The sequence below is a fragment of the Thermobia domestica genome, chromosome 14, assembly GCF_964235325.1.
Source record: "Thermobia domestica chromosome 14, izTheDome1.hap1.1, whole genome shotgun sequence".
NCBI lineage: Eukaryota > Metazoa > Arthropoda > Insecta > Zygentoma > Lepismatidae > Thermobia > Thermobia domestica.
This window is the reverse complement of record NC_137467.1, coordinates 20,150,251-20,164,031: the sequence shown is the minus strand read 5'-3', so window position 1 is coordinate 20,164,031 and position 13,781 is coordinate 20,150,251. Positions and strand designations below refer to the sequence as shown.

The following is a 13,781-nucleotide window of genomic DNA, read 5'->3' as shown; positions in this document are numbered from 1 at the left end:
TATATATCCCTTGTACTGTTTTTCTTCATTAACATCGCACAAGATAAATCAATTTGAATTCAAATGTATAATACAAAGCACGGTAATAGAAGTTCCTGAAATTTCATAAGAGAAATTCGAAGTGTTACGAAAACGGGGGACTCACACCGACGTCAAAAGATTGAGAAGTAAACTCAGAAAATTGAAGCGTAAATTGCTACTTGAAATCATTTAAACATCCCTGATATTATTAAAAGGCATTACTTCAGCAGACAGCTGTACCAAATTTTGACACATTTCTTACATTTTCAGGTTTCTGCTTTGTATATGTTTTAGCAGAAAATGCACTAATTGAGGAGTTCCACTACTACTAGCAGATTGACTTCAGGCATAGTATAAATACAGTGTGGATGTATGGCATAAAAACTACAGTGCATGGAAGACGAAGCAATTTGTGCTAGGTGGCCACTAAAAGCACGAATGCTATCTAACCGAGTTAGGGCAGGACGGCTCGAGCGGCAGCGAGGGGGCGCGTACGTATGGGGTAGGCGCGTTAGCGACGGAGCGTATAAGCATAAACGAGCAGACTTAAACATACAATACTTTCACTAACACAATATGGTGTGCTCTGACAGTAATTGCTTATATTCACATCCTCATTCCTTCACGAAAAATGTTTCGCATTGTATTTTACCTGTAAATTTTCTGTTTAGTAGAACCGTCTGCTCAAGTGATCCCTATTAAAATTCGGTGCTGTCCTTTTTCGATTAGATTTGCGAATTTTATAAGAGGAATAGTGCATTTGATTTTTTTCTGAAAATTGATATGTATGTAATACAAGTACAGATGGTGATCAGAAAAATAGAAACACCTGTAGTTGGCAACACGTCAGATGTATGGGTTGGTAGTGATATCGTGGCGCCCGCAGCACCGGACTGCTGGTGGTGATGTGTTAGGTCGGTTTCCATACTACGTCAGGCGCAGTGGAACACCAGTGTCCAGTGGCTGCAGCAGACGGAGGTAGTGTAAAATGGGAGACCTCTCAGATTTTTAAAGAGGACAAATGTTGGTGCGCGGTTATGTGGAGTGAGTGTGACGGCAGTGGCTACTGTGTTAGGTGTGTCGCGTGGGACAGTGTCGAAGGTGATGACGGCCTACACAATATACGGGAAAACCACATCGGGGAAGCGGAACAGTGGGCGGAAGAAAATAATGAGTGACAAGTCACGCCGGGTATTAAAGCGCATTGTCACGCAGAACCGTCGTGCCACTGCTGAGCAAGTGACGGAGGAACTCAATCAGCACCTCCCCCACCCTGTTTCGACAATCACAGTCCGTCGCGAATTACATGACATGAACTTACGAGGTCGTGTTGCACAGGCCAAACCGCTCATCAGGGACCATAACGCTTTCGCACGCCGCAAATGGTGCCGCGACCATGCAACTTGGACCGTTGAGGACTGGAAACGTGTGATATGGTCGGATGAGTCATCCTTCACCCTATTCCCAACCACGGGCCGTGTTTATGTGTGGAGAACGCCCAAAGAAGCTTATGATCTGTAGTGTCTCCGCCCAACTGTGAGACATGGCGGCGGCTCGGTGATGCTGTGGGCCGCCATATCGTGGTTTTCATTGGGTCCTGTGGTCACACTTAGCGGACGAATCACTGCCAACGATTATGTCGCAATTTTAGGAGACCACTTGCATCCTATGGTCCGAATATTGTTCCCGGACAATGACGCCATCTTCCAGGATGATAATGCAGCCATTCACACAGCTGGCGTTGTTGCAGCGTGGTTTAAGGAGCATCGGGGTGAAGTTCAACACCTCCCCTGGCCCGCCCAATCCCCGGATCTCAACATAATTGAACATCTGTGGTCCGTCTTAGAAACACGACTCCGGCGACGATTTCCACCTCCATCCTCTCTCACAGAACTGGCCGATGCCCTGCACGAGGAATGGTGTAAAATTCCACTTGCTACCATTCACGACCTCTATGCCTCAATCCCACGTCGCATCAAGGCTGTTCTGAAGGCGAAAGGTGGCCCGGCACCATATTAATCTGTTAAGTTGCAATTTGGTTCAGATGTTTCCATTTTTCTGATCACCATCTGTATATGGTGTCATTACATTATTACAACCTCTTTACGTCATTATTGGGGCCGCGGTGGCTCAGTGGTAGAGCGTTCACCTCTGGTGCTTGGGGTCCCGGGGTCGATCCCAGCTCCCGCCAAGTGAACTTTGTGGTGGACAAACACCGTGTGCGTGGGTTTCCTCGGGGTTCTCCCGTTTCCTCCTACTTTCTTCATTCCACCATTTCATTCATTACTCATCATCACCGTCTCCTTTAGTCTAGCCGGCATATGCGTGGGACGTAAAACTCAAAAATTTCATTTCATTTTTTCTTTACATCATTAGTTTCACGGACACCCAGCGTCTCTAAAGCGACTGCGCTCCTTTCCTGAATCGGTTGGATGGTATTCATGCTGTTTTGTAGCCACCTAGTATATTGGTTCGTATTTTTGCACAGTTGTTTAATGAGTTACAGCTGTATTTTATGTTTACAAGTGTAGGGTTACTAGTGTAAAACCATTACAAGTGATATACGACGATTAAAATAAGTAAATATATATGAAATTGGACTGTATTAGATATTTTCCGCTGGTGTAGTATTACTCCAGTCCATAACGTACAAAGTCTGCATTTTATTTTATAAATGTGACATTGCTATTGTGAAACCATTACAAGTGTTACAAGAACTCTAACGCGCATTAAGTTACTTGCAGCATACAAGCAATAACCTAACTTATTGTACTATTGTATCGATCCTTAACTATAATGGTTTCCAACAGATAACGCATCTAGTAACAAGAGGAACAGTTTCCACTATCCTCACGTACGCACATACCTACCGTCGCTTACACAACCACGCGGTCCCACCTGTTTCGCTCTGCCCTGACTATTAGATAGTGCTTTTTACTGGCCACGTAGCATCTTTTTTACTGTTGTTTTTTTATGGCATATGTCCCGACAATGTAGTTATACGTACATCATGAAATAATTTTAATATTTCAACAAATATTTCTGGTAGTCCCCTTGAACTTAATCTATACTAACTGTGGTGCTATCATGTCGCGCTTTTTTTTTTTTTTTTTTTTTTTTTTTTTTTTTTTTTTTTTTTTTTTTGCAATAACAAGAAAGTTATTGGAAGAATTCTAAATTCTCAACAATTATTTCCAGTGTGTATCTAAATTTGACCCCACGAGACTGAATTTACTGATCAAGAAAGCGAGTTTACAATGAATTTAAGTGTGCAAATCTAAATTAGGATAGCCCAAAAGTTACTTTGGATTGTTTTTATGTTTCATTGTCAAATCAAAAGTTATAAAGTTCAAATACAAAGTAGGCATAAAGGAAAATATCAAGAATATGATGAATACTTAGGTCCCTCATTACTGTGTGGTTAGCGTACGTGGCATTATGCGCGGAGGACCAGGTAGGAGCTCATAGGTTCGAATCCCGTATTAAGCTGTAGGTCCGCGTCTCATAAATCCTCTTTTCTGAAAGGGACGTTAAAGTTCAATCTAAACAAACTAATAATGGAGAAGAATACAGCATGATTTAAGTTTTTAAACACCATACTCAAACAGGGTTCATACATTACCTGGAAAACCTGGAAATCTCAGGGAAATTCATTTTGGAAGAAGAAATTCGGGATAATTCAGGGAAATCGATCATATCTAGTAAAAAATCTGGAAATATCAGGGAAATTGAGTTCAATATTTTTGTATATTTTGAATATATTCGAGTATGGAACAAAAGCATTTACTTTGTAATTCCCTTAGTAGGTTTCTCAACTTTATTTATTTTAATTATTTATTTTCTTGTGACTCAATATTTAATTGAAATCGTTCATTAGGAAGAAGGGTGGCCATTTTTAAATATATAAAGATATTATTCTTAAAATTTATGTGTTCTCTTACTGTTAGTTTCTTCCACTAGACCTGGAAATTGCAAAATTAATACCTGGAAAATTCAAGGAAATTGAGTTCAATATTTTTGTATGAACCCTGTTAAAAAATACTGCCTCACAATCTGCTGAGGTATAATTTAGCCAAAAAGAAAAACGCGATATAAAAGAAGTATTAGAGAGAATGGTAAAAGCAGAAGACAGGTTGCGTTTGCCATAGATAAGACCATAAGAAATCGGCAAAGGCAGGGTAAGTGGAGGCTATAAATAAATCAAAAATATATCTTTCCAGGTGTATGTAACAGATACAAGATAAAAAAAAAAAAAAAAATACAGGAATAATGTTATTAGAAACAAAGTAACAAGCTTACATGGAATTTGATTTAATCTCCTTCAAAGTACTGTCCTTGGCTAACAATGCATTTATTCCAGCGTTGAATCCATGACTGGAAGGCTTCTTTTGGAAGGGCATTCAACTCTCTGTTGTGGCCGCCTTAATGTCAAGAATGATGTCAAAACGTTTTCCCTTGAGCTTTGTTTTAATTTTGAGGAAGAGCCAGAAGTTGCATGGTGCTATATCTGGAGAGCACAGCGAATATGGACAGACAGGAATATTTTTTCGTCCAAAAGCTCGCGGATCAAAAGCAAGGTGTGGCACAGTGCGTTTTCGTGCTGAAGAAGGAAGCCATTTGACCATTTAATCGGCGGTTTAAATGTTTTTCACGGACAGATACGAGATGTTTGCTTCTTCGGAAAGGTCTTGAATAGTCATTCGTCTGTCTAGACATATCATTTGTGCCACTTGTGCTCATTTTCAACCGACTACTTGCCGCTCGTACCACTTATAAACAGTCTTCAATGCCACTACTTCATCGTCATACACTGATTCTAACATCTCGTGAACTTCTTTGGCGCTTTTTTTTGCAGCTTAGAACAAAACTTCGTGCGACAGATATACTTTGAACACGTACTCACTCTTCTGTCTCTAGAAGCCAACTAACATGTCACATGTCGTTCAAACTCGACACTGACTGTACCAAAGGTTTAGGTTACCGGGCTTACTAGTTGAAATAGATGCAACATCCATAGATGGCACTGTGCAACTATATTCACCGTGCTTTTTGATCATACCGTCTATTCTTATGTGCATAAACCCAGGTACGAATTATAACAATATTGTCATTACTTTTTATTCAACCCTCGCATATGAAGATAGCATCATTGTTATAATTTAGAACAATTTTTTGTAGACTCAGTAGACAAAGACCTTTTCAAGGTTTTCATTTTTTTTTTTTAATTGTAGTGGTTGAATTCCTTCCTTCGTTCTACAGTGTTTGTTCGTTTATTTATTTATTCATTAAAGCTCAAAGTCCCTTTCCAGCAGCGATGCTACATGAGACGTGGACCTGCAGTTTTAGGTTGAACACAAACCACCGTTATGCGTTTGAATTTCAATTGTCTCCAAGCGAGAATCGCAAACAGCGACCCACTACACTAAAGTCTAGCACGCTAGCCACTACACCAATGTGTTGGGCTGGATACAATATGAGGGGGCGCGGTGGCTCAGTGGTACAGAGTTCACCTCCGGTGCTTGGGGTACCTGGTTCGATCTCAGCTCGCGCCGTGTGGACTTTGTGGTGGACAAACACCGTGCTCGTGGGTTTTCTCGGGGTTCTCCCATTTCCTCCCATTTTGTTCATTCCACCATTTCATTCATTTCTCATCATCACCGTCTCCTTTAGCCTAACCGGCATAACCGTGGGACGTTAAACTTAAAGATTTCATTTCATTTTTGGATACAGTATGAGGATTACCTGAAGTACCGTATCTTGCTATTAACACAATCTATCAGCCAATCATAACACGCCGTGACTACGCCAAACCGTATATATATAGTTTCTCTGTGTAGTCGGAAAATAATTCTAAAATGAAAACAATCTCTTTTGTAGACGCTTGACGATGTACACGGCATCCAGAGAGCAGCTATTTTCAAGACATTTATTATTGTGGATATAGTGAAAACGATCCTACAGAATGAAGACATAAATGAACTTTGTGGTGGACAAACACCGTGTGCGTGGGTTTCCTCGGGGTTCTCCCGTTTCCTCCCACTTTCTTCTTTCCACCATTTCATTCATTTCTCATCATCCCAGTCAGTCTCCTTTAGCATAACCGGCATAACCGTGGGACGTAAAACTCAAAGATTTCATTTACAAAATGAAGACAGAATTTCAGTAGCAGGCAGAATGATTAGGTGTATACGGTTTGTAGATCATACAGAGCTTGTTACAGAATCTGAAGAGAAAATCAGTGAGATGTTAGAAAACTTGAGGAAGCGCTGTGAAAAATATGGGATGAAAATAAACGTTAGAAAGACAAACGCCATGGTGATTGGAACGAAGGGGTCGGTGTCAAATATAGAAGTAGGATGGGAGAAAATAGGTGACTAATTTTCGATACCTGGGTAGGTAGTATTATTAGTAATGATATGAAATGTGAATGTGAAACAAAAGCAAGGATAGGACTGCCGAAAGAAGCCTTTAGGAGAAAGAAAATACTATTCTGTGGGACCAGACCGTCAAACCACTCCTAGGTGAGTGGCGTACGTCCTCGTCCGCTCGTCGTCGAGATGAAGTGCTCCTGGCGCGTTTGCGTATCGGACACTCTCATCTGACGCATAGTTACTTGCTACGGAGGTTGAACCGTCCGTATTGTGAAGAGTGTATAGTTCCCCTGAGTATTCAGCACATTCTTGTGGAATGTCCTGAATACTCAGATCTCAGAGAACGTTATGGACTGCCTTCTGTTCTCACCCGTGCTTTGGGGGATGATAGTGATGTTGTTTGCCGGGTACTTGAGTTTGTTCATGTTATTGGCGTTGCTCACGTTCTCTGAGCTGTTTTTAGTCTGTTGTCCTTGTTTTATTGCTGCTAAATTTTTATATTTTGTCACTTGTTTTAAGTTTATTTTTGTATATTGTTATTGTTATCTTTTTATCTTATTTATTCTTTTATCTTACACTTTTGCTTTTTTCCATTTATTATTCATTTAGCAGTACTCTCGTTCCTTTGCACTGTCTTCGTTTTAACGTGTAATTCATTTTTAATCTTGCAGTCCTGAGCAACGTTGTTCATCGTGACGGGGACATATAGCCTCGTTGCTGACGTCCCCACTAACCCCCCATTCATTCAATATTCTGTGGGACCTTGAACAAAGAATTGCGAGAAAGATTGATAAAGTGCTTTGTGTGGAGTATTGTACTGTATGATAAAGTGCTTTGTGTGGAGTATTGTACTGTATGGATCAGAAACATGGACATTACGAAAAAAAATTGCGAAAAACGACTGGAAGTTTTCGAAATATGGATGTGGAGAATAATGGAGAGATTTAGCTGGGTCGAGTGGAAAACGAATGAGAAAGTGTTTGAAATGGTAGGGGAGAAAAGAACAATCTTAGATATTATTAAGATGAGGAACAGAAGCTGGTTGGGACATTGGATGAGAAGGAACTGTTTCATGAGGGACGTACAAGAGAGTATGGTGGCATCAAACAGAGGAAGAGGGCGAAGATGGACTATATCAAAACAGCAAAATCGTACGTGAAGACGAAAAGGTTAGCGGAAGAACGTGGAGCATGGAAGCTTCTCAGTTGCAGTAAGTGACCTGCCAATAATGGCAGAATACCTATGATGATGATGATGATATTTTGGAAATAAATCTTTAGTTCAGCGAAGATATGTTGTCCTTAAATTGCATCCGTATTTTAATATTCATGAGAGACTGAAAACAACTGTTGTCTTTGCCTTCCGTACCTAAGAGGTTAGCCTGCGCGCCTTTGACATACGAAACCCTAGTTCGATTCCCAGCGGGAGCTCACGTGGTTCGAATCCCACGTTAAACTGTAGGTCCACGTCTTAGAATAGCCTTGTTGCTGAAGGGGACGCTAAAAATCAAAGCAAACTTTTCCTTCCTTTGTATACATGAAAATTGATATGCTTCTTGTGAATGGTTACAGGATCCTAAACTGGGTGAATTTCAACTTTTGGGTGACAGTATGCTTCTTCGGTTTTCAGAGCAGCTTCTCGGATACGAATCACATTTGTCAGGTAAGTTATTTCATTGTTTCCTTTGTTAAGTTTTAGCGACAGGGTGTCTCAGGAGGAAGAGCCAATACTTTGGGGAATGGTAGTATGGGCGATTCTAAGCAAAACGTTTCTTATGAACATGGGTCCGTATCTCAACGGTTTGCGAGCTACAGGTTGTGAACGTTTTTGACTTTATATTGCGTATTGCCTGTATTTTTTTTCTACAGAGGTGAGACATGGCGGATTTGGAAGGTGATGAAATGGCCTTTCCAAAGGTATGCATCATGTAACAGTGTTTTCTTTGGAAGAGAAGCTATTGAGGGAAATTTTTGGAAAATTGTTATTTTCTTTAAAATGGATGGCAATACTGATTCTCAAATATCCCTCAATAAGTTCTCTTCCAAAGACAACACTGCGACATATTGCATGCTGTTGGGAAGGCCATTCCCTCACCTTTTAAATTCGCTGTGTCATACCTCTGTAGAATAGTGCTTAAAGTGACATCAGATGAGGTGACAGTGTGGAACAAATATAACCACTTAGAGCAATATTTTTGACACAACCCTAAAGAGCATCTCTATTCCTGATACTTTTGCACATTTTTGACGTATATATATATCGCAATGATTTTATAGGTAGAGTCTAAATGATGGTCCGGGCGACTTTTCCCTTCACCAAATTTTATTACAAAGTAGAATAAATACAAATGCCTTTGATTTAGTGTCTCTTCCTTAATGACCAAGTGAAGGAATAACAGTGTTTTACCGGGCCCCTTCCACTCATGACAGTTTCCAGAACACATAGCAGGTTGTAGGTGAGATTGGGATAACCCCCTCAGCTCACGACCGCCTTGCAAGGTTTTTCAGTTGAAGATAGGATCCCTAGTCCAGTGCGACATAGGGTATAGGAAGAGGTGTGCTCCTAGTCCACAGCGACATAGGAAGGTAATGGTTAAGCGATCAGTAGGTCGATTGATACCAGGTCCCTCGGTGGTTGGGCTTTTATCTGTCCTCTTCGGTTAATTTGATTTTTAGAGTTTAACGTCCCGTTCAGCAGCGAGGCTATATGAGACGTGGACCTACTGATTAACGTGGAATCCGAACCACTTGAGCTTCCGCCGGGCGCTTACAGGCGCGTATGCTAACCGCTTAGCCACGAAGAAGCTCCTCTGTCCTCTTCGGGTCCTTTCGTGAGGTCCGTCTTCTTTCGGCGCTCCTCGGCGTCTTCCGTGTCAGATTCTCGTTTGCTACCCTATTTACACGTGTTCTGTTGACATGTGCTTTTGTCATGATGTGGGGATCCTTACAATATATATATATATATATATATATATATATATAGAGAGAGAGAGAGAGAGAGAATGAATGAGGACTAATATGTAAATGTTTTACTCCCCATTATCATCAAACTAACCGAAATAAATATTTATAAACGTATTCAATGAATATTGTTTTCCGTTGTATTCCATTGCATTGTACTGCATTCCACACAATATGATGGAAACTTTAAATATTGCTAATCATCACATAATACAAATCCAGTAAACAGAAAAATCTTTTGTGCAGCTTGTTGACGATTAAAAAAAAAAAAAAAAAAAAATCTGTCAGCTCAAAGTGTGAAATTCTTATACTTTCTACATAAGTGTGGACTCCTAAAAATATACAAAGCACATTAGAACACGATTAGAATATTAAACTATATTTACCAATCTGGCTTCTACTAAAAACAATGTTTGGTATCCAGAACGTTAAGTCACAGTATGCGTCACAAACGAACAAAACGAACTGTTCTTTTGAATTGGTCGTTATTCCGAACTAGTTCCTTGGCAACTAGTCCCGGCAACGAACTAAATTTCCCTTCTCTAAACTGAACGAACTTAGAAGGATATTTTTTTTTTAATATTCAAATATAAAACTATAAAAGGTAAGTAGCTCGCAAGGCGTAGGCTTACTATTATTGAACCAGCCTTTAGACTTCTGCCGCCAGATTGACTGTTGAGCAATAGTGATTATGAAGTGAGTAAAAAGCAGAGGTGGTATGCTTTCCTAAGATTTTGCTTGAGCATATTGGCGATCTGAATGTAGAAGAACACGAATGGTACAGTCCGCAGCAGAAAACCTGCAACATGAGCATGTAAGTTTATTGGGAAACTACGCCTAACAGCACAGGGAATCAACATAACATCTAAGTGGCACGAATCACGGCAGGAGAAACCTCGTTGTCCTCCCATGCATACTTATTTTGGAACAAAAGACCGTCGTTTCACAATAAACTTACATGCTCATGTTGCAGGTTTTTTGTTGCGGGTTGTACACTTACGTAAATATCACTATTGACATATTGATCCAACGCGGCCTTCAAGTTGATTAAAAGAAGAAAACACATACATGCCCATATGCTTTTTCGTCTCGTTTTCAAAGCTTTGTAGCCGCTCTCATCTCATCTCTAGTATCTAGTGTTTAATTATTCTTTCCAATCTCATTTCCAGTTTCGAAAGCTTCTTCTGGTCTCGTCTCGTCTCGTGGTCAGCACTAATTTTCGTATAATTGTAAACACAGAAGTCCAGATAATGTGAAAAGAATAATTTTGAATTAAAAAAGAGTCTTGTCAATGTCAGGGGCGGATTCAGGTTAAACATTTTAGGCGGGGGTACGGGAGTTAAAATTTTTTGAGAGGGGATGTAATTCCTCGCACAAACGTTGAAAAAAATCAAGAGCACAAATTCTGCCATTGAATAGGGTGATGGGAGCAGCAGCGACGAAATCTTTGATAGTACAAACATATTTGTTGACTCAATGCTAACGTCGTACTTGCTTCTATGTGTAAGATCTGTTTTTTGTACACGCAAACTACAATTTAAATCAGCTATTTTTACTGGTATGCCATCCCCGCCGATTTTCTAACTTTCGGGTGCATAACCGGCTCACTTTAAGCACTGATACAGGGTGAGAAATAAGCAACATGAAATCAAAAATGGTTCACAACTTGTAGCTCTCAAACCGTTCAGACTAGGACCCATGTTCATATGAACTTTCTTGCTTAGAGTCATCCATACTACCATTTTCCGAAGTATTGCCCCTTCCTCCTGGGACACCCTATACATTATATATATATACCTAGGTATATTATTTATATATCGCTAGACAAATTAATAATGATGTTCCGGTGGCGTTGTACTGTAATTTCTCTCTCTCTCTGAAGCAATTTCTTGAGGAATGGCCTATGGCCCATACTGTCAGGGTTCATTTTACACGATGGTCTGTGTACAGGCTACAGCCCATGTTAATAATATCGTTGTCCTTCATAAACTTGGTATTGCATAAGGACGACAAAAATGAAAATGAAATGAAATCTTTGAGTTTTACGTCCCACGATTATACCGGTTAGGCTAAAGGAGACGGTGATGATGAGTAATGAATGAAATGATGGAATGAAGAAAGTGGGAGGAAACGGGAGAACCCCGAGGAAACCCACGCACACGGTGTTTGTCCACTACAAAGTTCACTTGGCGGCGACTGGGATCGAACACGGAACTCCAAGCACCAGAAGTAAAAACTCTACTACAGCCACCGCGGCCCCCACGAAAAAAAAAAATGAAATCATGAGATGAATCGTAAAGAAATATTATGATTAATTTTGCTTCTGTTCCATTTCTTCTGCGATTAATTTCTAGTTTTCCAGAAACTCGTTTATAACATAATATACATAGAGTGAAGAAATTGCACGACTGGACAAAAAATTCGAACCTAGGTCTTCGGATTACTGTGCCGATGGATTAAGCACTGCGCTTCCCGGTCTGCTTCTCAAAACAGCTATACATTCTTCCGGTCTTGATGTCGGAGCTCAACTACTCAGACTACAGGGGCCGCGGAGGCTCAGTGGTAAAGCGTTCACCTCTTGTACTTGGGGCCCTTGGTTCGACCCCAGCTCGCTCCAAATGACTAGTGGTGGACAAACACCGTGTGTGTGGGTTTTCTCGGGGTTCTCCCGTTTCCACCCACTGTCTTCATTCTACCATTTTACTCATTTCTCATCATCACCGTCTCCTTTAGCCTAGCCAGCGTAATTGTGAGACGTAGAACTCAAAGATTTTATTTCATTTGTTCCATAGATGCTAAAAAGAGAGGAGGAACGAATGATTGTTCAAGAAGTGGACTAGGAAAGGCAGTAATTAACGCACATAATAAAGGGCTTAACCGTGGTTTGCTGAAGTCTGAGTCGGCCCTTTTCAGGAAAAGAAAAAAGAAAAGCTGTTCAACAAAAGCACTTCTCGTAACCAGAGCAACAGCCAACCAGGAGCTAATGTTTCCCTCAGTCAATCACAGGTTCTCATTCATAGCTCCGCCTATACCTAGACAATATATATGTATTTCCACACATCTCCGGTCTCTTCATAACAGTCATTGAAGATGAATGCAACGTCTGCATTCAAAACGTTGAAGTCGACATTTTCATCTGGCTGACAGCCCACGAAAACTTACTTGAATCTCGTTACCAGTAAAGATCCAACTCTTTCTTTAGAAATGTCATTTCTTCATCCCCCAATATCTGTTTCAAGTATTCTAGCAAAATCACTTTTGCAAGCAATTCTCCGATCTTTTTGGACAGCTGACGTAAGTTATGATTTCATTCAGAGGTTGAGATTCTTAACCGAAAGTCATGTGATTCCATTTTTAATTCTTTTTCGACTCTCTTTGAAGAACTTGCATCAATTACAGGCACTACAGATTGAGAAAGAGACGCTAATTACCATACTGCTTTGAAAGTCTCCTGTAAAGCTGAAATGGCTTTACATATTCATTTGTGAAAAAAGTAATAATAATAATTCGTTGCGTAGTACTGCTATGTGCCTCCTACAACTGACAGGAAGGCAGAAACAGGAGCTATTAGAAAAAAGAGAAGAAAGAAAACACGATTCCGGGAGCAGAAGCCAAAGAGCTTTTCTCATAAAAATAAATAAATAAATGAACTGTTTTGGATCTGGTAGCGAAATTGATTTTCTGAGAGAAGTAGTTCGGAACTGAAATCAATATTGAAGTGGAAGTAAAATTATTGCGAAAAGAGAAATAGTTTCTTGTAACAAAAGTGCGGTTAGGTGTTTTCCTCAATTCATCTTTTCACAATTAATCAACGTCGTTTGTACCTGGTAAGGATCTTAAGCTGTTAAAACGTTAATTTAGGTTCCGGAACCAGAAATCAAAATATTTTCAATTCATGTCGTATTATACGCTTTTGTGAAATGAAACATTACAGTTTTACGTCCCACGTTTATGCTGGGTAGGCTAAAGGAGATAATGATGATGAGAAATGAATGAAATGGTGGAATGAAGAAATACGGAGAAAAGGGAGAATTTCGAGAAAACCCATGCACACGGTGTTTGGCCATCAAGAAGCCTACTTGGCGCGAGCTGTGTTCTACGCTTTTATCTATAAATAAAGCAATGTACACTCATGTCCAAAATTATTGTCGCATGTCTATAAATATGTTGTTGTAGGAATATAATTTGATAACGAATTCGCCCGGTATTTTTTATAATGTTAGTATGTGTATCATTGGCAAAGACATGTATGTGGCAAATTTCAAGAGTAGTAAATAAGAACAATAAAACAAAAGTAAAACTTTCTTGTCCATTTAGCAATATTTTGTTTTACTCATTCTAATTTTCGTATTTATAATTCTTTTCCTATGAAATTTGCCACAAATATACATTTCCCGATTATACACATAGTATCAGTATTAAAAGTACC

The 13,781-nt window shown here is 39.9% G+C and overlaps 1 protein-coding gene across 2 annotated transcripts in view; it reads left to right on the top strand.

Moving 5' to 3' along the window:
• The window catches only part of LOC145669565 (maternal effect protein oskar-like), a 142,065-nt gene that overhangs the window by 94,104 nt on the left and 34,180 nt on the right, over positions 1-13,781 (top strand). For both annotated transcript variants that reach the window (XM_081737776.1, XM_081737777.1), the window contains exon 2: positions 7,964-8,054. In XM_081737776.1, the coding sequence (XP_081593902.1) occupies positions 7,964-8,054 (91 nt within the window). The remainder of the gene's footprint in view (positions 1-7,963; positions 8,055-13,781) is intronic.